This window comes from Kogia breviceps, chromosome 2 (assembly GCF_026419965.1).
Source record: "Kogia breviceps isolate mKogBre1 chromosome 2, mKogBre1 haplotype 1, whole genome shotgun sequence".
Taxonomy (NCBI): domain Eukaryota; kingdom Metazoa; phylum Chordata; class Mammalia; order Artiodactyla; family Physeteridae; genus Kogia; species Kogia breviceps.
Window position 1 is genome coordinate 107,659,383 of NC_081311.1, and position 26,992 is coordinate 107,686,374.

A 26,992-nucleotide genomic window follows, 5' to 3' on the forward strand; every position below is an offset into this window, starting at 1 on the left:
TCCCCTGCATCGGCAGGCGGATTCTCAACCACTGCGCCACCAGGGAAGCCCTATAATCTCTTTTAATCTGTTTTCCTGGACCAGAGCTCAAACCCATGTCCCCTGCATTGGCAGGCGGATTCTTAACCACTGTGCCACCAGGGAAGTCCCAATATTCTCTATTTGTTAATGCAACCTTGTCACCATTCCTTCTTTACTTCCTTATGCATGGTTTCCTTTGGTTTTGTGAACATGTCTATAATGGCTACTTTATGGCCTTTCTGATAAATGTGAAAAATCTGTTCTTTCCCACAGGCAGTTTCTGTTCCCTGCTTGTATCCAAAGTATGGATTACACTTTACTGTTTACTTTCATGCCTTGTAATTTTTTTTTTTTAATTAGACATCTTAGATAATATATTGCAGCAGGTCTGGTTATTGTTGTTCACTTGTTAATTTGTTTAGTGACTGACTGGATTATTTTAATGAAGTCTATTTAAACCTCCCATCACCAGCAAATGTTCAGCCTCTGATTTTTTTCCTCAAGCAGGGAAAACTATCTTGGATATTCTCACAGTCATCCTGGAATCACAGTGGTTTCGGTTGGACTCTGTTTCTCTTTTTCTTTGACAACATCCACTAACTGCTAGCTGATTACTCTGTTGTTTTCAATAACGCACTGACTCATAAATTGCTCTACAGAGTAATTCAATGAAAATCTGTCTCCTTTGTTTGCTTTTTTTTTTTTTTTTTTTTTTTTTTTTTTGCAATATGCGGGCCTCTCACTGCTGTGGCGTCTCCCGTTGTGGAGCACAGGTTCCAGACGCGCAGGCTCAGCGGCCATGGCTCACAGACCCAGCCGCTCCGCGGCATGTGGGATCTTCCCAGACCGGGGCACGAACCCGCGTCCCCTGCATCGGCAGGCGGACTCTCAACCGCTGCGCCACCAGGGAAGCCCAAAATCTGTCTCCTTTGAGGACAAAGTTTCTGTAGACAATATTTGATTCTTATTCTGACATAAGGAAGGCTCATTCCTGCTATCTTTTTGCCTGTTTCTCTCTTGCAAACTAGCAAGCCTACAGTTTAGCCTGAATCTTCAATCTCCTCCCAGTTGTCTTTACCACAGTCATTACTGTTCCTGAAAGCACCTGTAGGCTTGAACTTTGTCCCACTCTGTTGCAATTAAAGACAGTTCTTTTGGGGCTTCCGTGGTGGTGCAGTGGTTAAGAATCCGCCTTTAATCCAGCAGTTCTATTTCCAGAAATCTATCTGGTTGAAATACCAGCACAAAGGTGCAAAGATAATGCTAAAGGTGTTCACTGCAGTATTATTTGTAATTAATAAAAACTGGAGGGCTTCCCTGGTAGCGCAGTGGTTAAGAATCCGCCTGCCAATGCAGGGGACACAGGTTCCAGCCCTGGTCTGGGAAGATCCCACATGCTGGAGAGCAACTAAGCGCCACAACTACTTAGGCTGTGCTCTAGAGCCCACGAGCCACAACTCCTGAGCCCGCGTGCCACAGCTACTGAAGCCTGTGCACCTAGAGCCTATGCTCCACAACAAGAGAAGCCACCTCAATGAGAAGCCCACGCACCACAACAAAGAGTAGCCCCCGCTCGCCACAACTAGAGAAAGCCCACGCACAGCAATGAAGACCCAACTCAGCCAAAAATAATAAATAAATAAATTTTTAAAAAGACAGTTCTTTGGAGAATACATTAGGTGCTGTTTTATAGCCTCTTTTCTCCCCAGAAAAATCTCTGAGCCAGGGCTCAGAAGCTGGGGATTTGGACAGTGATTAGCTTCTCTAAAAGTGACACCCTATCCTATGAGCTGAGCACTTGGTAGAGGGTAGGGAGACCACAGCCGAGGATCACTGGCTTACCTCTCCTAGTGTGAAAAATCACCACTTCAGGAGCTGGGGCAAGGGTGATCAGGCCAGGGCCCCAGTATTCTCTGCATATCACACCCGCAGTAGACCCTCTGTTGTACAAGTGGAGGTTGGGCGGAAAGGAGTTCCCACCTCTCATGCTTATTCACCCCAGATTTAGCTTCAGCAACAGGTGCCTGATGGCAGGATGAGAAAGCTGACACATACCACTCCTCCTAGGAAGAAACCCTCCCTCTGGTGCTGTGGGGAGAGGGAGCTCTGTGTTCTTGGCTACAGCTGTGTGGAGTAGAGTCTGTACCTCACTAAACTGGGAGGGGCAGGAAGGAGTAGTATTGGTTCAAATATCAAACTCACTTTTCTTACTGAGTTTTCATACATGTTCTTGAATAGATGTTTCTAGTTTGCTCTTCATCCTTAGGATCATTTCCATAAGGTTTCAGTGGTTGCTTTTTTATAGCTTTCACCACTTTCAGTGGGGAGAGCAGATCGGTAAACTCATGCTGTCGTGCCAGAAGTCAGTCTCTAACTGGTGAAATCTGATTCAGAAAAGAAGAATTTATACTATTCTGGCATCCTGTCTTTTGAAATTATATTTAAAAGATTTTATGAAGCTGTTTGAGGAATGGGATACCTGTTCTTCAGCTGTATCACACAGGCGTACAAGCATCGTCCTCAGTGCCAGTGACAATTTTATGGTCTCACAGACTTAATAAGCAGCTAAGTTATTGTTAAAAAGAGCACCTTAGGATCAGCTATACTAAAGCTAAAATTACTGTTTGGTGAATGTTTTCTACCACTTCAGTGAGCTACTAAAGTGATATATCCGTTAGCTCTGCACTGACAGAGCTGCTTGATAATAACCAGTTTATACTAGTGGGGTGGTTAGACTATGGCCCTTCTCAAACTCAGTCATTCTCCCAGGAGCACCACAGATATCTTTGTGGTTGATTGTGTTTGATAATAGCTACCCTTACATTTCTCAAGCCAAAGGCATCTTTTATGTGAAATGTGCAATGCAGACCCTTGGGTCTTATTCAAGTACTTGAAAAATACAAAGTTCATTTTAAGGAAAATGTTAGCCCTTACTGCAAGTAATTCTACATCCTACCTATTTTTGAACAGGAAGTAATCCTCTCTTCAGGCAAGATTTCCCCCTCGGCTTCTCAGTTTCCTGGTAAAATTATGAACTGCGTTTCATGTCTTCTATCAAAGAACTAAATTCCTTTATAATTAACTACATGCTTTAAATTCATTGTAGAATACAATTATGATATGCCTGTAACCCAGCATCTGCCAGAGGCTTAAATGTTTGCTTCCTTTATCTACCTGGCAGAGTCATAATCCTCTGGGTTCACCAATTTGTCTTAGCTGCCAGGAAACACAAAGTAGATTCAGTTCTCAGGGAACACAACAATCTTATCCCAGATGTCCCTACAGCATTTCTGTTTTGCTTTTAAGTGTTTTCTTTTCTCTGCTTTTTAGTATACTCAGGTTTTTTTTTTTTTTTAATCTTTCACATTGGGCTTCCCTGGTGGCGCAGTGGTTGAGAGTCCGCCTGCCGATGCAGGGGACGTGGGTTCGTGCCCCGGTCCGGGAAGATCCCACGTGCCACGGAGCAGCTAGGCCCGTGAGCCATGGCCGCTGAGCCTGCGCGTCCGGAGCCTGTGCTCCGCAACGGGAGAGGCCACAACCGTGAGAGGCCCGCATAACGCAAAAGAAAAAAAAAAAAAAAAAGAATAAATCTTTCACATTGGAAATAGGTGAGCTATAAATGGATAGGAATATAAACATTTAACCAGAAAGCCTAGAAAAATTGGCCATTTGCATGTAAGGAAAACTCCAAATATTGTACAGTAAGTTTTATTTGACATTTATTTTCATTAATTGAGCATATAGTTTGGTCAAATTCTAATTGGTTGAGGGTTTCTTTATATTGTCCTAGCTAGATATCCTCATCACAAAAATACATCAGGTAGAAGTCACCTTGAATTGCAAAAAGCTTATAAGGCAGAAAGCTAATATTTTCTTCCAGAGACAGCAAACCTGACTGAAGTCTACCCCCTGAAATGAATTGAAGGTGATTTATATTTCAGAAGATCAGTGTAATTGTCTTCACAGGGCATACTGTGACTTCTGAAGACTTCTGAAGGAGATTCAGATTATTAGTTGATATTAAATCCCTGATACAGCATTTAAAAGTTGAACTTTTCAGGCAGTTTTCATAGGGTATTTTTAGTGATTATAATTATTAAATTCATGGGTGCATTTTTGGAAAATGCACAAAGAGTATAAAGTATCAAGAATCAGCAATATACCCACAACCCTAAGTTAACTGCTACTGTCATGTTCATATTATTCTCTCAATCATTTTTCTTTTCGTATGTAGTTTTTTTGGTTTTTTAATATAAATTTATTTATGTATTTATTTATTTTTGGCTGTGTTGGGTCTTTGTTGCTGCACGCAGGCTTTCTCTAGATGTGGCAAGCAGGTCTACTCTTTGTTGCAGTGCACAGGCTTCTCATTGCGGTAGCTTCTGTTGTTGCAGAGCACAGGCTCTAGGCACATGGGCTTCAGTAGTTGTGGCACACGGGCTTAGCTGCTGCGCGGCATGTGGGGTCTTCCCGGATCAGGGCTCAAACCCACATCCCCTGCATTGGCAGGCGGATTCTTAACCACTGCGCCACCAGGGAAGCCTCTGTATGTAGTTTTAACATAGTTGTGATCCTATTGGATATTTTTTGTTTGTGTGGTGCAGGGTTTTTCACATCATTAAAAATTTCTTTGTAAATATAATTTTTAATGTTTGATTTTATGAATATACAATAATTTATTAACCCTGGTGAGCCACTTGAATTTCTTCATTTTTATAGGGTCTTTAGAGTGGGATTAATAGGTCAAAAGATATGACTCTTTTTAAGGTCCTTGGTACACTTTTAAAATGTTTTTGTTTGTTTGATTTTAATAAATTTATTTTTGGCTGCATTGAGTCTTCGTTGCTGTGTGCAGGTTTTCTCTAGTTGCAGCGAGCAAAGGCTACCCTTCGTTGTGGTGCACAGGCTTCTCATTGCAGTGGCTACTCTTGTTGTGGAGCATGGGCTCTAGGCCTGCGGGCTTCAGTAGTTGTGGCTCGCAGGCTCCAAAGTGTAGGCTCAGTAGTTGTGGCGCTCGGGCTTAGTTGCTCTGAGGCATGTGGGATCCTCCCAGACCAGGGATCGAACCCGTATCCCCTGCATTGGCAGGCAGATTCTTCAGCACTGTGGTACCAGGGAAGTCCCCCTTTTTTTTTTTTTTTTTTTTTTTCCTTTGGCTGCCTCGGGTCTTTGTTGTGGTCTGCAGGATCTTTTTTTCTTTCTTTCTTTCTTTCTTTTTTCTTTTTGGTTGCAGTACGCAGGCTCATTTTTGCAGCATGTGGACTTCCCTCTAGCTGTGGCACCTGCGCTTCTCTCCAGTTGTGGTGTGCAGGTTTTCTCTCTCTAGTTGTGTCATGCAGACTTCAGGGCACATGGGCTCTGTAGTTGTGGCACAAGGGCTCCAGAGCACGTGGGTTCTGTAGTTTGCGGCACTTGGGCTCTCTTGTTGAGGTGTGCGGGCTTAGTTGCCCCTCAGCATGTGTGATCTTAGTTCCTGGACCAGGGATCAAACCCATGTCCCCTACGTTGGAAGGCAGATTCTTTACCATTGGACCACCAGGGAAGTCCCTACAGACATTTTAAAATACACATAATTGTAAACAGAAATGTACTGAACCCCCATGTACCCATCACTTAGCTTCTACATTTATCAACTAATGACTAATCTGTTTTCATTTAAACTTCTATTTCATCTTCCTCCCATATTATTTTGAAATAAACCCAGGTATCATATTATTTTCATTCACGAGTATTTCAGTATAGGTATCCCTAAAAGGTTTTTTTAAACCTACCTAACTTAATAGTACTATTTCACATTCTAAAAATTTAACAGTTAATTTCTTAATTATATCCAATATCAAGTTGGTCTTTGTATTACCAGCTACCTCCCAAATACTGCTTATGTTTTCACGCATTTGTCTTGTAGAGTGTCCCAGAGTCTGGATTTGACTGATTGTGTCATCATGGTGTTGTTTAACACGTCTCCCTGTATTTTCTGTAATTCAGTACTTGGATCTAATGTAGTATTTTTGATGCAGTTATGTGAGATGTAAATGCAAAAAGTTGTTAAAGCTAGATTAAGAAATAAAATACCGTGTAAAGAAGGTTGATTTAAATGATTTAAAAAGGGTGGTAACAGGGTTTTATAATAAATTAAGATTTCTGATTCCTCGAGAATTCTCAGAAAGAATTCACAGTATTGCTCTATGATTTTCACTATTTTCTTGAAAGAAATTGCTAAATGGAGAAAACTTTAAACACGTATTATGACAAATCCCATATTAGTTTGATTCTCAAAGACTAACCATTGAAAAATACAGTAATAGCTTAATGGTTTTACAATAACAGCCTTCTATTTTTGTCAGTATTTCTATTAGAATATGTCAGAATCATGTTCTGTTGTTTATTTTATTCCTTATATAGTACCTTATGTCCTTAGATAGTACATTTTTTAGGGAATAACATATTTTTTTCTGAGTCTCATCATTGTCTAACTGCATATTCTCTCTTCTAAAATATAGCTTAGTGAGATCCAAATAAAGTACCTTTTAATTTTGTAAAACTAGTGAGTTATTTTTCTTCTTTTTAAAATAATTATTTGAACAGTACAAAAATTATATTTAGAATAAGTTGTAAAAGAATAAGAGCAATGAAATCAGGAGTTATTTTTTAAAATCTGTGTTATTGTCAAAAACAAAGTGATTTTTATCCAAAAAGTAATTATTTATAACTCTCAGAAAAGAGTTAGTTTTGACTTTTACTAAGCTGACCTACTTGAAAAATAATTTTATTTAAATAAATTTATAGGACTGTTCATTCAAAGAATCTTTACAGTCATCTCCATCTCATTGTGCTGTGTTTTTGTGTATGTTTCATTTTTTTCCCCATAGCTCCTCAGTAGGTTACTTGCAACCTCCAGGATCAGAACAAGTACAGTTGCCTCGAACTACTTCACCATGCAATTCCCAGCAGCTTCAAGGCCACCAGTGTGCAGGTATGAATAGACAATTGGAAAAAAAGAAGGCAGTGGTTTGTCCATTTGAGAAATAAGTTCCTTGGACATTTCTAGAAAAAAGTTTTCAACTTGTTAGGTGCTGAGGAGGTACCCAGAGTATGCACGGTGCCATGAGAAGTCAGAGCTAACAGGTTCCATCCACTTCTTCCTTTTCCCCTGCTACCACCCCCACTGCTCTCCGATTCTCCTCCTCCGGCTCTCCTTCCTACCTGCCTCATAAGTACTGATGTTCTCTGGGATACTTTCTCTCATTACTCTTCAGCTTCTTCCTCGGAAGTCCAACCACTTCCTCGGTTTCAACAACGGCTTTTTGCCAGTGTCTCCCAAATTTTATTTCTGCCAAGACAAGACCACATAGCCAACTGCCTGCTGTACATTCCTACTCAGGGATGTGTCAGAGGCACTAGATTTAATATTTCTCCCTCTTCCTGTCTCCCTTTCCTCACCTTCTATCTAGGGACCAATACAAATGGCAAAATTATAACTCTCTTCCGTTCTCCCCTTTCACACTCAGGCTTCACCATTTCCTCAAAGCTGGTACCTTCTTTCCTTCCTCAGTGCCTCTACTTTTGGTCAGTTCTTTTCATGTCTTCTTCACAGTAATTTCTTATGTGTTTTGCTTATTTCATGTTGCCCCATGTCCAGCTTTCCTCCTCCCCAACACATGCACACATATATACACAGTTCAAGAATCACTGTCCTGAAACAGATGTCTGTTCATGTCATTCCTCTGAATTAAAAATTTGCATAGAGTCTCCATCTACACTCCCTAGCAATTAAGCCTTCTATTTATATGTATATGCTCAAGTCATACAGAACTCTATTTGTAGAATATACTATGCTCTTTCATGCCAAAGATACTTTTGTACCTGTTCTTCCCTCCTCCTGGAATGCCTGTCCACCATCCAGTTTGCCAAAATCCTGCTTATCCTTGAAGTTTGACTCAGAAATCACCTCTTCTGCAAAGCCTTCCTCAGTCCTTAAAACAGTTTGTTGCTTCATTTTCTCTGCTTCCATAGTGCCTTAAACGATCCTTTATCATATTTTATTGTAATGATCTGTTGATATATGTAATCTCAAAGAAGCAGAGAAACAATAAATGATTATCAAATACATGACTAATAGTGGCTGCATCAGCATGGGCTGCTGTGGCCAAGGAGAACCTTGAGATGTTTCTAAGCAGTCAGCCCTTCTGTGCTGTGCCTAGCCAGGTCATGGTGGTGCTGTTTCTGGGGAATTGGAAACTACCATTACGATTACTGCAATGCAAACAGTGGCCCTGGAGGTGGGGCACAGGGCACCTTACCTTACACTGAAGTGGTGAGTGGCAGAGTTATATGCCTAATACTAGTAGTGCTGCAGTACCAGTGCCATGGCAGGAATAAATCAGATAAGAAGGTAGATATTGTAGTCCACATGTACTGTACAGCTAGCAGTGTTTGTACATGTATATGATTATTATAATTCTTTAAAGTCAGCCAAGGAGGTCTTCCTAGACTTTTTCAGGTGAGAAAATACAATAAAAGAGGAAAAGTCATTTCCCCAGAGTTATAGGACATTTCAGGGCACTGAAATTGTGCTTTCTGATTCCTATTTCCCAAACTTTTTCCCACCGCATGAAACTAATTCACTCAAAAGACGACTTCTCTGTATGTCAAAATTTCTGTAGGATACTAATTTTTCCCAGAGTGTTCTTTTATGTATTTAGAATAATGCTCGTTTGAAAATGAATTTATTTTAAAAATTAAGCACTTTTATAGATCATATCTTAATTGTCCCACTCTATACTAGGTCTTATTGTAGATAATTGGACTTTTCTGACTTACTATGTTGAGGATAAGTGAGATGTTTAGGTCTACAGAGTCAATTTCAATGTCTTTTTAAACACAGCACTTGTAGTATAAGCATTAGAGTTTAAATCTGGCTTGCATAAATAGCAGTACAATTTTGTTCAGAGATGTAAAATTATTGCCATTATCTTGGTGTTTAAAGATACCAGCTATTTGCTAAAGTTTGCTAATTGTAGTGTCCTTATTCTGATTTTCAGCTGTGCCACCTCCACCAGCTGGTGGCGGAATGGTGATGATGCAGCTCAGTGTACCAAACAATCCACAATCTCGTGCCCATTCACCCCCACTGTGGAAACAAAACAAATATTACTGTGATCACCAGAGAGGACAGAAGTGTGTGGAATTTAGCAGTATAGACAATATTGTTCAGGTAAGATACTTCTTTTATTATAATTTTAAAACTTTCAATATTTAGTTACATAAGATTGACCTACCTATAAGGCTTGATGCTGAATTTGAAATCTTCTCAAACAAATTAGTAAAGAAGTTTGAACATTCTCTATATCCAATTTATTTCAGTATTTAAATATGTTGCCCAACGTTTGCATAATTTAAATTTTTTTAATTTAAAAAGTCAGAAGATAAACTAGATCTGAAATTTGGTAAAGAAAATGAGTTAAGCTGTTATCCTACCTTTCCCGTATGAACTGTATTCTACTATAGCCAGAAAGTTGATGAGGGAATGCTCTTCATCATAGAAGAGATACAATTAATAAATTTAAAAGCAATGACAGAATTTAAAAATCACTGTTTTGGAATCCTGTTAAAGTAATGAACAGGGAAACATCATCAGCAAATGCCAGAAACATTAGGAAAAGATTTATGGGGAACTTTAAAATGGGTAGATTAGGCAGACAGCACTTGAAGCAACTGTTCAATTGTAGCATCAATTAAATTGGGCCAACCAAACATTATTTGCTTCCTAATGTGGTTTAGAAGCATCACCTATGATATACTCTTGTCAAAAATATTGGACCTGGGAATTCCCTGGCAGTCTAGTGGTTAGGACTCTGAGCTTCCATTGCTGGGGCATGGGTTTGATCCCTGGTTGGGGAACTAAGATCCCATAAGCTGTGCAGTGCAGCAAAAATATATATATATATATAGAACCTGAATCTAATTAAGCCTCTCTAAGTCTAGCTATTAATTTACAGAAAATAAAGGAAGAAAATATAAAGCAATTTATATGTACAGAGGAATATTTTATTGGATAAATTGGCCAATTTCTTTAACAAATAAATGGCATTTTTAAATGAAGGATGAGTCTGTTGTAGATTAAAAGAGACTCAAGAGTTATAACAATCAGTGCAATATATGGCAATCTTCCTTGGATACTGAACAGCCAAAAGACATTTTGGGGCAAAAAGTGGACAGTTAAATATGTTAACTTTGTTAGTATGATAAAGGTGGGGTTTTTTGTAATAGTTCTTATCTGTTAGATAGAAATATTTATACACTGAAATATTTACAAGTGAAATGCTGTGATAATCTGAGATTTCCTTTAAATTGTCTAGTAAGAAAAGAAGCAGGGGATATCACAATCAAAGCTGGATGATGAGTATATGGAAATTTGTTATACTCATCTATCTATGATGAGTATATACTTTTATATACTTGAAAGTTTTTATATACTTGAAAGTTTGTTTACAACATTGAAAGGTTTTTAATTTATTTTTTAAAGACAAACTAAAAAAATTTGTCAATGCACATGACAAAGTCATATCAAAATTAAAAAGGCAATGGTCACTTATAGGCTAGCTCACAAACTATAAATGGCCAGTGGCCATTAAACAGATAAAAATATAAAAAGTTTTTTATCTGTATAATTGGAATATTTAGGAAGACTATTAATTTGCAGTGTTGGCACATATATCCAGTTGTAAACTCTCTTGTGACTCTTGGTAAATTGATTGATGCAACTCTTTTTTTTTTTTTTTTTTTTTTTTTTTTTTCGGTATGCGGGCCTCTCACTGCTGTGGCCTCTCCCGTTGCGGAGCACAGGCTCCGAACGCGCAGGCGCAGCGGCCATGGCTCACGGGCCCAGCCGCTCCGCGACATGTGGGATCTTCCTGGACCAGGGCACGAACCCGTGTCCCCTGCATCGGCAGGCGGATTCTCAACCACTGCGCCACCAGGGAAGCCCGATGCAACTCTTTTTGGAGTGCAGTTTAATGACATTTTTCAAAATGTGGAAGGCCTCTGATTCACAAATTCACTTCTAGAACTTTGTCTAGTAAAAATTGTGGAACAAACATACAAGAATATGTTTGCAAGGATATTTCTTTCTTCTCTGTCATAACACTGAAAATCTGAAAATAGTCTGATATTCAGTAGTGGGTAAATTATTAAATAAATTTCTGTGCCATTTAGGAAAAATTCTAGAGCTGAAAATACAATGACTAAAATGAAAAAATACACTAAAGGAATTCATTGGTAAATTTGAGCAGGCAAAAGAAGGAATCAGAGAATTTGAAGATAGGACAATGTAAATGATTCAAGTCTGAGGAACAGACAAAAAAAGAATGAAGAAAAATGAACAGAGCCTAAGGAACCTATGGAACGCCATCAAGTGGACCAACATAAACATTGTGGGTATCTCAGAAGGAGAAGAGAAAAGGGGGCAGAGAGAATATTTGAAGAAATAATGGCTGAAAACTTCTCAAATTTGATAAAAGACATGAATGTAAACATCAAGCAGCTCTCAACAAACTCCAAGTAAGGTGAACTCAGAGATGCACACTGAGACATATTGTAATCGATTTTTAGAAAGACAAAGACAGAGAGAATATTAAAAGCAGCAAGAAAGAAACAACTCATCACATATAAGGGATCTTCAAAAAGATTATCAGCAGATCTCTCATCAGAAACTTTGGAGACTGGAGGCAACAGGCCGATATATTCAAAGTGCTACAAGAAGAAAAACCGTCAACCAAGAATCCTATATCTAGCAAAACTGTCCTTCAGGGCCTTCCCTAGTGGCACAGCGGTTAAGAATCCGCCTGCCAGTGCAGAGGACACGTGTTCAATCCCTGGTCTGGGAAGATCCCACATGCTGCAGAGCAACTAAGCCTGTGTACCACAACTGCTGAGCCTGTGCTCTAGAGCCCGTGAGCCACAACTACTGAAGCCCGCGCACCCTGCACACCACAACAAAGAGTAGCCCCCACTCACTGGCATTAGAGAAAGCCCATGTGCAGTAATGAAGACCCAATGCAGCCAAAAATAAATAAATAAATTTATTTTTTTTAAAAAATTTGTCCTTCAAAAGTGAGAGAGAAATTAAGAATTCCTAGATAACAAAATTTGAGACCTGCCCTGCCAGAAGTTCTCAAAGGAGTCAGTCCCGCAGAGTGAAATGAAAATATGCTAAACAGTAACATGAAGCCATATGGAGAAAAAAGCTCTCAGTTAAGTACATGGGCAATTATAAAAGCTAGTAATATTGTTCCAATGGTTTATAATTCTACTTTTTGCTTTCTACATGAATTAAGAGATTAATATTTTTAAACAATTATTATCTCAAAGACAGTGTTATTATAACTTTGATTTCTAACTCCCCATTTTGTTTTCTACATAATTTAAGAGACTAATGCACTTAAAAGAATTATAAGTTTGGGACTTCACTGGTGGTCCAGTGGTTAAGACTCTGCGCCTCCAGTGCAAGGGGTATAGGTTCGATCCCTGGTCAGAGAACTAAGATCCTGCGTGCCATGCGGTGCAGCCAAAAAAAAAGAGAGTTATAAGTTTGTTTGGGGGCACATAGAGTATAAAGATGTAATTTTGTGACATTAGCAACCAAAAGGGGTAGAGACAGAGGAGCACAGTTTTTGTATGTTATTGAAGTTAAGCTAGTATAAATTCAAATTTGAGCATTATATTTAACTTTTGGATGTTAGGTGTAATCCCCAAGGTAACCATGAAGGAAGAAAGCTATGGAATGTATACAAAAGGAAATGAGAAAGGAATTTAAACATTTCAGTACAAAAAAATCAAGCAAACACAAAAGAAGACAGTAGTGCAGGAAATGAGGGACAAAAGAGCTATAAGACATACAGAAAACAAATAGCAAAATGATAAAATTAAATCCTCCTTGATTGTTAATTGCTTTAAATGGAAATGGATTAAAATCTTCAATCAAAAGACAGATTGGCTGAATGGATAAGAAACACATGATCTAACTATATGCTGTCTACAAGAGACTCACTTTAGATCCAAAGACACAAATATATTGAAAGTGAAAGGATGAAAAAAGATACTTCATGCAAATCATAACCAAAAGAGAGCAGAGGTTGTTTTGCTAATATCAGATCCAAGAACTTTACAAGATACAAAGAACATTATATGTTAATAAAAGGTTCAATACAGCAAGAAGATAGAACAATTCTAAACTCTTATATACCTAATTACAGACCATCAAAATATATGAAGCAAAAACTGACACAATTGAAGGGAGAAATAGGCAGTTCTACATTAATAGTTGGAGACATAATACCCTACTCTCAATAATGGATGGAACAACCAGACAAGATAAGTAAAAAAATTAGCTTAAACACAATGAACCAACTAGATCTAACAAACATACACAGACTACCTGACAACAACAGCATACACATTCCTCTTAGGTGCACACTGCACATCTTCTTGGATAGACTTTATTTTTAGGCCACATGTAAAGCCTTAGCAGATTTTATTTATTTTAATTTATTTATTTATGGCTGCATTGGGTCTTTGTTGCTATGTGCATGCTTTCTCTAGCTGCAGCAAGCGGTGGCTCCTCTTCATTGCAGTACACAGGCTTCTCAGTGCTATGGCTTCTCTTGTTGTGGAGCATGGGCTCTAGGCATGCGGGCTTCAGTAATTGTGGCACACAGGCTCAGTAGTTATGGCTCACGGGCTCTAGAGCACACGCTCCATAGTTGTGGCGCACAGGCTTAGCTGCTTTGCGGCATGTGGGATCTTCCTGGACCAGGGCTGGAGCTCGTGTCCCCCACATTGGCAGGCAGATTCTTAACTACTGTGCCACCAGGGAAGTCCCCAAGCCTTAACAGATTTTAAAAGGTAAATATCATACAAAGTATCTTCACCAACCAAGATTGTACTGGAGGTTCTAGGCAATGCAATTAGGTAAGAAAAAGAAATAAAATGTGTCCCAGTTGGAAATGAAGAAGTAAACTTGTCTCTGTTCACAGATATTATGATCTCCCCACAAGACATTTATAACTAGAAAGGAAAAAATAGTAATTTGACAATGGAGAAACCTGGCAGACACCACCTTAACCAAGCAGTCAAAAGAAATATCACCAGTACTGTGGTGACAAATGGATGGCATGTACCTTCTCACAGGATGCATTGAGAAGGACACAACATCACTTCTCTGGAATCCCCTTCCCCAAATGTATAATATAAGCTTTTTGATGAGGAAACAGTAGGCAAACCCAAGTTGAGAGCCATTCTACAAAAAAACTGGTCTTCAGAGTGACCTTCAGAAACTGATCTTCAAAATGTCAAAATCATGAAAGAGAAGAAAGACAGACTGTTCTAGGTGAAGAAGGTTAAAGAGACAAGACAACTAAATGCAGCAGTTGATTCTACAGTGGATTCTGTACTAGAAGGAGGAAGTTTTTCTTTCTTTTTTTCTTCTGCTATAAAGTACCTTAGTGGGACATTTGGCAAAATTTGAATAAGTTATATAAATTATGTGATATTATGTCATTAGTCACCTGATTTTGATAATTCACTGTGACTATTTATATAAGAAAATGTCCTTGTTTTTAGGAAATAGACACTAATTATTTTGGAATAGAGTGGTATTGTGAGCAATTCATTCTCTAATAGTTCAGAAAAAAAGTAACTATATATATAGAGAGAAAGCAAATATAATAAAATATTAACATGTGGGAAATCTGAAATTTTTTTGGACTATTTTTGCAACTGTTTTAAAGATGAAGTTTAAAATAAACAATATGAAAGAAAGAATGGGGCTTCCCTGGTGGCGCAGTGGTTGAGAGTCCGCCTGCCAATGCAGGGGACATGGGTTCGTGCCCTGGTCCGGGAAGATCCCACATGCCACAGAGCAGCTGGGCCCGTGAGCCATGGCCACTGAGCCTGCGTGTCCGGAGCCTGTGCTCTGCAACGAGAGAGGCCACAGCAGTGAGAGGCCCACGTACCGCAAAAAAAAAAAAAAAGAAAGAAAGAAAGAAAGAAAGAAAGAAAGAATGAAGTAGATGTGTATATTCCCTGATGGAAAGGTATCTACAATATTATTATAAAGGTACAAAAGCAAGATTCAAAAATAGGATGTATAGTCTTTTTCCATTTTTGTAAAACAGATGCATTGATGCATGTGCATCAATAGTTTACCAGTGTTTACCCTTGGGAATTTGAAATTATAAATTTCTATACTGTTTTAATTTTTTTAATAACAAAGTACCTATTGCAGTGGTGTAACAAGTACATATCTGTAGTCAGAAAGCGTAAAAATTTCTGTCCAAAAAGAAATTTGCAAAAAGCCTAAAATGCTGACCTCTTTTCTTGATATAATTGCAGCACAGTCCTCAACTCAGTAGTCCCATTATTTCACCAGCTCAGTCGCCAGCACCAGCTCAGCTGTCCACCCTGAAAACTGTCCGTCCCTCTGGACCGCCACTTTCCATCATACCCCAGTTTTCTAGACCCTTTGTCCCTGGGCAAGGTAAGTGTGCACAAAGCTAGTCACAGCCTCAGAGAATTTTAGGACATCCATTCCCAGTTACTTTATGATTTACTTGGCACCACTCCCTTTCATTATTCCACAGGACTGCATTTTCACCTCACTCAGGCATCTTTATTTATTACCATTCACTCTCCTAACCTTAAGGTTTCATCACAATTAATAATTAATTACTGAGACTTCCCCGGCAGTCCAGTGGTTAAGACTCCACGCTTCCACTGCATGGGTCACGGGTTCGATACCTGGTCAGGGAAATAAGATCCGGCATGCCGCACAGCCTGCCCCCCCCAAAATTAATTAATTCCTAATTTATTACTTATAATAATTGCATGATGAATTAAAATGACTGACTTATTCTTCAGCTCCATTCCTCTGTAGTAGTAATAGGCTGTGTGGTATATGTTTTGCATTTCTAATTTCTATATTAGACTAATATATCAAGAGTTTATTCAAAAATTTATTCAACAAATATTGAGGACTTACTGTGTCCCAGATGTACAAAGATGAATAAGGCCAAGACCTCATCGTCATCAACCCTCAGTCTAGTTTCTGGAGGAATAGAAACTCAAGCAGATGATTATAAAATAACATGGAAACCATTAATTTTATTTCCTGGAATTTATCCTAAGGATAATGTTCACAATGGTTTATGCACAGAAGAGTTTATTCTATGCCAGAAAAGTTCAAAAACAATCTAAATGTCCATTAGTAAGGATGAATTAGATTATGGATATATATATCTCCATATAAGTAATTCTATACAGTAATCTAAAAATAATGTCTTAAAGAATCTTTAAGAGGGGAAGTAGTCATAGTACAGTGAGTGATTTTTAAAAGAACAAGTTAATTTACAATGGCCAGGACATGGAAGCAACCTAAGTGACCATTGACAGATGAATGGATAAAGAAGATGTGGCACATATATACAATGGAATATTTACTCAGCCATGAAAAGAAACGAAATTGAGTTATTTGTAATGAGGTGGATGGACCTAGAGTCTATCGTACAGAGTGAAGTAAGTCAGAAAGAGAAAAACAAATACTGCATGCTAACACGTATATATGGAATCTAAAAGAAATGGTTCTGAAGAACCTAGGGTCAGGACAGAAATAAAGACACAGACATAGAGAATGGACTTGAGGACACAGGGAGGGGGAAGGGTAAGCTGGGACGAAGTGAGAGAGTGGCACAGACATATATCCACTACCAAATGTCAAATCGATAGCTAGTGGGAAGCAGCCGCATACACAGGGAGACCAGCTCGGTGCTTTGTGACCACCTAGAGGGGTGGGATAGAGAGGGTGGGAGGGAGGGAGACGCAAGAGGGAGGGGATATGGCGAGATATTTATATATATATATATATATATATACACACGTATAGCTGATTCACTTTGTTATACAGCAAAAACTAACACAACAATGTAAAGCAATTGTACTCCGATAAAGATGTTAAAAAAAAAAAGAACAATTTACATGGACATTTCAAAAAAGAAGATAAACAGATGTCTAATAAGCCCTTGAAAAGGTGCTCAACATCATTCATTAGGGAAAGGAACATTAAAATCTCAGTGAAATACTGCTCAACCCCACTAGAATGGCTATAATCAAAGAGACTTAACAAAACCAAATGTTGGTGAACATACAGAGCAACCAGAATTTTCACACATTGGTGTGGGAGTGTAAAATGATATGACTACTTTGGGAAAAGATTTGGCAGTTTCTTACAAAGTTAATCCCTTACCTTACAGTGCAGCAGTTCCACTCCTAGGTATTTACCCAAGAGAAATGAAAACATGTCTGTGCAGACTTATACAAGTACATTTATAACAGCCCAAACTGGACAGTGACCCAAATGTCCACCATCAGGAGGTTGGATAAAAAAATTGTAGTATTCCTTACAACTCAGCAATAAAAATGAACAAAGCAAACCACTGGCATATGCAACAACGTGGGTGAATCTCCAAGTCGTGTTAAGCAAAAAGCAAACCAGACACAAAAAGAAGACATGATTCTAATTTTATGAAATCCAACTGTAGGCAACTAAGCTACAATGTTAGCACTCAGATTGTGGTGTGAATGAGACATGGAATTGACTGAAAAGGAGCTTGAGGGAACTTCCAAGGAGATAGAAATACTCTTCTCTTTGGGTCATGGTTACGTGAACTTTTACAATTGTTAGATTTCATCAAACCCAACACTAAAGATGTGTATTTTATTTTACGTTAATTATATCTCAGATTTTTAAAAGAATTACAAAATGCACACATATATACATGTGTAAGCACACATACATAAAACCGAGACTGAAAAGGTACACACCAAAATGTTAGAAGTAATGGAATTACCAGGGTGGTCTCTAACTTCTCCTTTATAATTCTCTATTTCCACATTTTTTGCAAAGCCAGTAACTTTAATAAACTAGAAAAATAAAGCACGTTATAAAACAGTAAATTGAAACAGTGTGTGGATTGAAACAGTATGTGGCAATATAGCCTACCAGGAGGGGTCTCTGGCTATTGCTGACTACAGTCTCATCTCTGTATTTGCAAAGAATACTGCTCCATAGGCCTGAACTTAACTCTGACTTCTTTGCAACTGTTTTTTTATATATCTTCATGCTTAAAATTGCATCTCTGATCTCAGTGCTAAACCTCCATGTCATATCTTCCCTTCAACTATTGTTTGGGATGGAGCAAGTATGTCGTGGGTGTATTCTGCCAGGGAGCTGCCCAAGCACCCCAAAAGTGTTCATCAGAAAAGAGCCCCACAGAGTGGCAGGAGGTTCACGCCTTGCTTCTCTCTGTTAGGAAACTGTCAGGAGAAGCACCGTATGATCTCCTGAAGATGCTGTCCTAGCAGCTACCCATAACCCTTCTCCAGACACTGAATGTGCTACATTTGGGGACTTACGGTTAAAGTAAAATGAGACTATAGCAAATGAGAACATTATTCTCCAGGACAAGGCTTTTGCAGTCAGCATTTATGAAGCCCTTTCCATGGGATGACTTTTAGGCACTCATGCGTGAAAGAAAATAATTGGAGTATCTCCATCCTGACTACCCTGCACTTGTTGATTTAGCAAGGGGTTGCTTGCTCATGAGTAACACTGAGGAACTATGCCAGTCTTTCTAAGCCAGTTTACATTATAAATATTGTTACAGACTTTCATTTAAAGAGAGCTTAAGAGCAGACCCAAGACCTAGAATGTAAATATACCCATTGATTAAGCCTAGAAAAATGTTTGTATGAGGATATGTATATGTATAAATGCATATGTTTATAGTTATTAATAACGAATTTGGAGAGATAGAGAGCTTCATGTTTTTCCAAGGTTTTTTCCATCCCCTGAAATGTAACTTCTGTTAATTTTTAAGCATCAGAGAAAAATGCGGATTTTAGCATCTCAAGTGGGCGTAATGAGTTATTACAGTTACTTTGGTGGATTTCGCATAGAATGTTAAGGTTTACAGAGCTGTTCTCTCCATGCTAACCTGTCTACCGAGCTCCTACCACTTAACCTCCCTCATAACCATTGTTATTAGTCCTTAGTCCTTTGAGAAGTTTACCCCAGCTCTTTAAAGGCTAGATGGAGGCTTTTCTTTTTAAAAAATATGTCAATACCTACACTATTTTATTATACTAAACATGTTTCCCCATCATATCCTGAGACAGTTGAGAAAACTGTGAGAAATACTTCATTCCCGAGGAAAACGTAAAAATCATTTTTTTTATCAACTTTCAGGAGATGCCAGATACCCGTTACTTGGCCAGCCCCTGCAGTACAACCCTCCTGCTGTTCTGCACGGACACATACCAGCCCAACAGGTGTGAGAGCCAGCTGTCTGACCTCCTGGGCTTTGTGGGCAGAGCATCATGCTTCTGTTGCTGAGAGTGTGGAGGGAGTGCCCTGGCCCCCGAGTTGGCACCGCACTAAGGAGAACTGTGTGCCTGGGCCAGTGGATGTATCGGTGTTGCCCTGGCCTGTCCGAGAGCAGAGTGGAGGAGAAGGTGGTGGGCTGCTTGGCAGAGCAGGGGTCCCTGAGTGCAGTCCAGATATTGGGGGGCAGTGGAGGCCATTGGGCGCTCTCACTTACAAAAGACTGTTCGGCGAGTGACTGGTGATAGTGACAGGCCAAAGTGCCCCTGCCACCGAGGCAGAATTCAGAAGGCCTGGAACTGGGGTTTTTTTCTGCTGAAGTAGAAAACCCAGACCAAGTATGGTTATGCGTTAAGCGGTCGAACAATTGCAATCACATTTTGCGGCATCATTAACCTTATTGTTAATGTTTGTGGATTTTTCAGGGTCAGTCTGGCAACAGGCATGGAAACCGAGGAAGGAAACAAGCTAAAAAAGCTGCATCCACCGACCTTGGTGCAGGAGAAGCAGGTGTGTCCCTAAGAGGCATCCGGATGTGGTTCTACAAACTGTTGTCCTGACAGTCTGTAAAACTGCCACACCACAGAAACGGGTTTTCCTCTTCTAGAGTCCTGCACAAAGTCTTAGAAAATTATGCCATCTATAATGTAGGGTTCTTGAACGTGTTCTTTTGATTCTGTCTCATTTCAGAATTTGAGAGTACTGAGGTACAGGTGGGTTTAGGAGGGGTGAAGGGACGAAAGGGATTCAAAAGAGATGTGAGAGAGGAGCAGGGAGAATGAAACGCGTTGCGTCTGTATTCTTTGAGAAAGGAAATAGTCCTTACACCCTTTAGGCGACAGGCTGAACGAACAAATACATTGCCTTTCTATGTCAGGGTGTTTTCAAGTCGGTACCTTAACTTGTTTTTCAACAGCCTTGGGGGCGTTAGGGCAGGTGCTCTTTTAAAGATCCTGTGCAGTTTTACAATGGGAATTCGAAGTTCAGGAAACTGTGTGCCCAGGATCATACACCTGGTTTGGAGACGCCACTGCACAGGCCGCGTTTTGTGCGTGAGGCTGCCAGTGTGGCCGCCTGAGGAGTAGGTAGGAAATGTTTAGAAGATGGCCGTAACAAGTATAACTGTGGATTTGAATGGTTTCAGAAAGTTATGTTCATTTCCTGTGTCATAGTTGGGTCTGCAGTACTTTTTGCCCACCTGTGGGTAACAGGGGTTATTAATTGTACACCTTTTCCATTCTAGTTGTTGGGAAGGTCTTGGAAATTACTGAACTACCAGATGGAATAACTCGCGTGGAAGCCGAGAAGCTTTTTGGGGAACTCTTTAAAATTGGCGCCAAGATCCGGTGGCTCCGGGACCCCCAGTCCCAGCCCCAGCTGCGTCGTCACCCCCTCTGCTGTGGCAGCGGGGACAGCACTGTCAACCCCGAACGCTCTAAACCCAGTGACTTGGCCTCCACGTACACTGTCTTAGCCACATTCCCCTCCATCTCCGCCGCGCAGAACGCTCTGAAGAAACAAATTAACTCGGTTAACAAGTTTAAGCTGAGAACAAGCAAGAAGCACTATGACTTTCACATTTTGGAAAGGGCAAGTTCTCAGTAACAGCCACCTTGGACCCATGGCCTTTGTGATTCCCCCGTCCTCACCCATCTTTAACTGGCTTGGTATTTGGAGCTTCTGTTAACAGGATAGAGACTCCTAAGATGTGTGGTCGTGGCGTTAACAACTTCTGAAGACAGGCCGGTGATCCAGCAAAGGGGGGAAGATACACATTTCACCCCAAATGACTGTAGGAATCCACATCGGAATGATACAGAGTTAGCAGCTTTTTCTGAGGAAATGCTGTTCAACTGCCTCCTAACTTTTATAGTTATTTTGTTTTATATTTCTGAATTCTTGTATCAGATCCAAAGCTCTATTGTACAGCAAATTATTCTTCAAAATGATTACAAACAGTTGCAACCTGTATTTCTTTTTTTTGCAGCCAGCACAGTGTGACCCAACATAGAATTGGGGGGGAAAAGAATGCAGGAGTGTAATAACCAAGTCACAACCATGCAGTCTTTGGGAGGCTGGAGGGTGACTAAGGAGAGCCAACGAATAGAAAATTACTCTTCCCCTGTATCTCTAAACACAGAAGCAATTTCCAGAAAATATAGAACTCCCTCTTAGGGTCTTTTCCTTATTCACTTAGGTCGTATGAATATTAAGGGTAAAGTAAATTATGTCCTTAATGCCTCTTAATCAAACCACTTAGGTTCAAAGGGGAATAGGAATCATTCTAGGCAGGAAAATACTTCCACTTTTTTTTTTACATCTCCCTCCAATAATTAAATGCCACTTATTTTCATTCCCTTCCTTGTGGATTTTTTTGTCACCTGAGGAAATGCATTTGATGAGTGCTGGAAACTTCTTCAGGTGGTTTAGAATGTGTTTTCATTGTTTGCAGCGGAACACGACATCAAAGATTCATTGCACTTACGAACAAGGAACCTTTTTTTCAATTCGCAAGGCTGTACAATGTGTGCTGATGCAAGCCTTTTTCAGTTCAAGAGAATAAATGTTTACAAATGTATACCCACTTTGTCTTTTGTACATTAAAATCATGTTTTTCAATGAGAGTCAGTGTTGAAGACTTAACCTGTCTTGAAAATTTCAACTTCAGACTTAAGGAAGATGAAAGACAGTAAACTGCCTTGTTTTACAAATATTCTACAAAGCATCACTTTCTCTGTGAGAGTGTTTCTTGTGGGTATGAATCATGTCATTTCGTTCTCTCATAAGTTAATTCCAGTCAATTGTAGACAATTTTGAGTATGAACAAACTTACACTCAGAAAATAGAACATGAAAATAGGAACAAATAAAATAGAACATTTCATCTACAATGAAAATAGAACATTATGTTCGGTTAGGTAAAGAATTTGTGTTTTTAGCTGGCATTTTGAGCACCCAGTTGTCCTGTTTAGCTCAAATACTTTATAGAAAGCTTTCACCATTTGTTAGCCCAGCAAAGTCAAACCACTGAGAAACCCAAAGTAGGGGTCGGAGGCAGGGCAGTCTGCCATCAGCAACTTGCCTGGAGCCTGACTGGCTTCCAGCCCAGAGTAGGGGTTTACTTTGCAGCTCAAGAGCACTAGGTGTTAACCAGGCTCTGGTGCAGATGTTCGCTCCTTCTAGAGCATTTGCAAAGCCCTACTTTGTCCCAGGGAATCCCGGACTTCCCCACAAGCTGGTGCATTCCAGTTATGAATGATATGCTCCTGGGAGAAGTGGGAGCTGCCTTTAAACCATGTCAGATTAAGGAGCCATACACAGAGAAAGAAGAGTGAGGACTGTGAAAATTACTCACTTTGGAGGACTGGTGAATTTAATTTTTGACTGTAGAGAGTCAGAGATGGAGAGGACACGTAATTAGGGCCAACACTGCAGCAAGAATTATTTAATCACATTTAATCATGGGGGTGGAAACAAACTACAATCCTATGGCCTATTTCAATTCTCTGAATATTCTCTTTAACTTTTGCAGTAGTAAGCCTGGTAAACCTACATAAGGTTTTTTTTGGACTTTTTAAATATCTATTAGCAACTTTCAAATATACAGCACAGTATTAATGACTAGTCATCATGCTGTACGTTGAACCTGAAGTTTTGCTCTAGACCCTTGGTTTACCCTAGAGGAGCTGAAGACTGTCCAGAGGAAAGCAGAGCAAGGCTACTGTGCAGTCAGCTCTTGCCCTCGACCCCGTCCCCTGACAGTCACATGGGAATACTGTCGAAATTGCCCCACCACCACACACGTTACAAAAATACGCACGCATTCCCTATATTCTCCTGTTTTGATCTTCTAAAATCTGATTTCACCTATAGAAAAACGATGAGAGGAGGAAGCACACACAGTAGGCATTTAAAGGTGTGATTTGGCCCATACCCTAAACCTTCCTAAAGGCAACTTCAGATGTCTCACAGTCCTGGCTGTGGGTTTTCCCAGAGCGCTGACCATATTTAGGGGCAGGTAGTACTTCTACCAATAAGATGAGTTATTCTTACCTGTGCCAATATTAGCAGCTCCAGCAGCCCCTTGGGGGATGATAGAGGGTATTTAATAATTTTGTGGGCATTTCTGCTACCTTATGTATTAGCAAACTGAGAATATGGCTTAGGGGTGTTTTTTTTTGGCTGTGCTGGGTCTTTGTTGATACATACGGGCTTTCTCTAGTTGCAGCGAGCGGGGGCTACTCTTTGTTGTGGTGCTTGGGTTTCTCATTGCGGTGGCTTCTCTTGTGGAGCACAGGCTCTAGGTGCACAGGCTTCAGTAGGTGCAGCACGTGGGCTCAGTAGTTGTGGCTCGCGGGATCTAGAGTGCGGGCTCCAGAGTGCGGGCTCCGTAGCTGTGGCACACGGGCTTAGTTGCTCTGCGGCATGTGGGATCTTCCCGGCCCAGGGCTCAAACCGGGGAAGTCCTGGCTTATGGGTTTTTAAGCCTTTGGTCCACAAAGAACATGGAGATATTTGGGTATGTTTTTGTGAATCTGGAGTACAAAGTGTGTTTGCCAACAGTAATTTAAAAGCATTAGCTTGTCATCTGAGCTGACAACAAAGTAGGGATCTGAACCCTCCCCCAAGCTAAGAAATTGGTTGTCTCTTTTTTTTATTCCACCAGGGAGGGACCTGTGACCTGTGAATAGTGTGGAAACCTACAGGTCTCAATAGAGCCCACAGTGCCAGAGTGGCTTGGGAAGAGTCAAGCCAGCACATCCACAGCTACCTCGAGAAGCAGAGACTTGGGTTCTCCACGTCTTCAGCAGCAGAAAAAATGCATGTGTAAGACCAGCAGAGGCCAGCCACAGGGCCTGTGTGAAGGCGGCTAGATCCCCACATTCCCAGTCTCCTGCCTGCCCAGCAGATAATGACATGTGGTATGTATTGTCTTTAAAGGCGATGAGCACAGATTCTATCTTCTAGTAGTGACCAGTGTTGCGCTAGCGTGAAGGTGGCAGGGTTCAAAGCTGGCCCTGTGTTGCTTGGAATTCTCACTGCCTTTATGAGCTGATGCTGAAAGAGAACCAGAGACTTAGGTGCACTCATTCAGCCTATAGTCCTTACCAGCCTGAGAAACAGGCAGATACAGCAGCCCTTTTTAATCTACCCCCATGGCCACATGTGCTCAGGCTGCATTTTGCATATGTGTAAGTCATTTTCCCCTTTAGTGTCTACACTTGGATTCATTTTGGTTTGATTTCACCAGCATAAAAGTATTGGAGGAGTGTAAGGAAAAGACTGTAGGACCTTCTAATCAGAACACTGAAGATGTTGGTTCTTTGCAGGGGGAAACATTGAAATAGATAAATCATCAGCTACATTAGCCCCCTCCCCCCAAAAAACAACAAAACACAGCACTGTTTCAGTTCTCTTGCTGCTTAACAAATCACCCAAATTTAGTGGTTTAAAGCACCAATCCTATGGGTCAGGCTCAACGAGGACAGCTTGGCTTTTCTCCACCTGCTGTCAGCTGAGCTAGGCTGGAAGTTCCAAAGTGGACTCACATGTCTGGGCTCCATGCCTCAGTTCTCCACATGGACACTCTCTTCTCAAGGTATCTCATCCTCCAAGGCATCTCTGTCCACGTAGCTTTCTCCAGTGTCATGGTCTGGACTTTATAAATAAGTCACCATGCTATACATTGAATCCCCAGAACTTACTCATCTTACAACTGGAAGTTTGTACCCTGTGACCTCCTTCCCCGATTCCTCTCAACCCCACTCCTGGCAACCACCAATCTATTCTCCGTTTCTATAAATTCAGGGTTTGTTTAGATTCTACATGTAAGTGAGATCAGACAGTATTTGTCTTTCTCTGACCTACTTCACTTAGCATAATGCCCTTAAGGTTCATTGATGTTGTTGCAGACGGCAGGATTTCTTTCTTTTTCTATGACGGAATAATTAAAGGCCTCCTAAAACCTGGTCTTGTAAGCAGACAGGGTAGGCGGGTCCCTGGAGAAAGACAACCAGCATGGCTTTCTTGACATAAGAGAAGCCATTTTGGCCTAAGCCATTTTTGATGTAAACCTGGCCACAATGCTTGCCCTGGAACAGGTCTCAGTAATAACGATCTTAAGGAAACAAAAGAACAAACTGTTATCAGGCAAGAGAAGCAACAATAGCAAAGATAATAAATCAGTAACGACTCCCAGTTCTATTTCAATGGTAGAGATAGCCTGAGCACTTTACTGAGCTGTCTTGCAGAATTTCAACCCCCTTGTCCAGCACTCAACCACTAGATCCACTGGAACCTAAGAGATGATGCATAAACAAAGGAAAAGCAGTCAAGAAACAATAGTTCAGGGACTTCCCTGGTGGTGCAGTGGATGAGAATCCACCTGCCAGTGCAGGGGACACAGGTTCGATCCCTGGTCCAGGAAGATCCCACATCCCGCGGGGCAACTAAGCCCGTGCACTACAACTACTGAGCCTGCACTCTACAGCCCATGAGCCACAGCTACTGAGCCCGCGAGCCACAACTACTGAAGCCCACACGCCTAGAGCCCGTGCTCCGCAACAAGAGAAGCCACAGCAAGGAGAAGCCCACGCACTGCAACGAAGAGTAGCCCCCCCTTGCCACAACTAGAGAAAGCCCGCTCGCGTCTGCTTGCAACAAGAAAGACCCAACGTAGCCAAAAATAAAATTAAATATTTTTTTTAAAAAAAGAAAAAGAATAGTTCAGTGATAAAACAGAGTCCTATTTCCTCTTCAAAGGATGTACATAGCAATCTGAAACATATCTTTGAGTTCTGCAGGAAGTAAGGCTCCCACCCAGGTGGAGGATGGAATGATGATGTTGACCTTTCCTGACCTTCATGACATCAGTCAGCTAAAGCGTGGACTCAGTCTACCTGAGTTTGCCCCGGTTCTGTCTGTGCTGAATTCTTCTCTGCACAAGCCCTTTCATGAATATGTATGTACCCTTAGCTTAAAACGTACCCAATTTTGCTGTTTGGGGAGACACTGCTTTGGGAAAGATCCCTGGTGTTCTCTTTACTTGCTGCAATAATAAATCCTTCCTTCTCCCAGTCTTTGGCTTGGTTGTGTCTTTTGGCTGGACACCCACCAAGAGGCAAACCCAGTTTTGGAGTAACAGTCTTGGAGTCCCAGATGTCGTTTTAAAAAGTCATAGGGTTGGGACTTCCCTGGTGGTGCAGTGGTTAAGACTCTATGCTCCCAACGCAGGGGGCCTGGGTTCGATCCCTGGTCAGAAAACTAGATCCCACGTGCATGCCACAACTAAGAGTTCACATGCCACAACTAAGGAGCCTATGTGCCACAACTAAGGAGCCAGCGAGCAGCAACTAAGACCTGGCACAACCAAATAAATAAAGTCATAGGGTCAACTCACAGCAGAGGAAATAAACCCTACCTCTTGATGAGAGAAGTGACAAAAAGGCGTGTAGGATGGAAGATAATGGTTGCAGTCATCTTTGGAAACAATTTACCACAAGCACAAATACCCGATAAAAATCCCCATTGAGGGACTTCC

The 26,992-nt window shown here is 40.6% G+C and overlaps 1 protein-coding gene across 8 annotated transcripts in view; it reads left to right on the forward strand.

The window, feature by feature from the left end:
• R3HDM1 (R3H domain containing 1) overlaps positions 1-22,031 on the forward strand; it is a 121,939-nt gene extending 99,908 nt beyond the window's left edge. For 7 of the 8 annotated variants that reach the window (XM_059053657.2, XM_059053658.2, XM_059053660.2 and 4 more), the window contains 6 exons: positions 6,891-6,994; positions 9,063-9,235; positions 15,412-15,556; positions 19,319-19,401; positions 19,879-19,963; positions 20,697-22,031. In XM_059053657.2, the coding sequence (XP_058909640.1) occupies positions 6,891-6,994; positions 9,063-9,235; positions 15,412-15,556; positions 19,319-19,401; positions 19,879-19,963; positions 20,697-21,058 (952 nt within the window). In that variant the 3' untranslated portion in view covers positions 21,059-22,031. The remainder of the gene's footprint in view (positions 1-6,890; positions 6,995-9,062; positions 9,236-15,411; positions 15,557-19,318; positions 19,402-19,878; positions 19,964-20,696) is intronic. The other variant, XM_067025918.1, reaches the window with a different exon arrangement.
• The last annotated feature ends 4,961 nt before the right edge of the window (positions 22,032-26,992 follow it).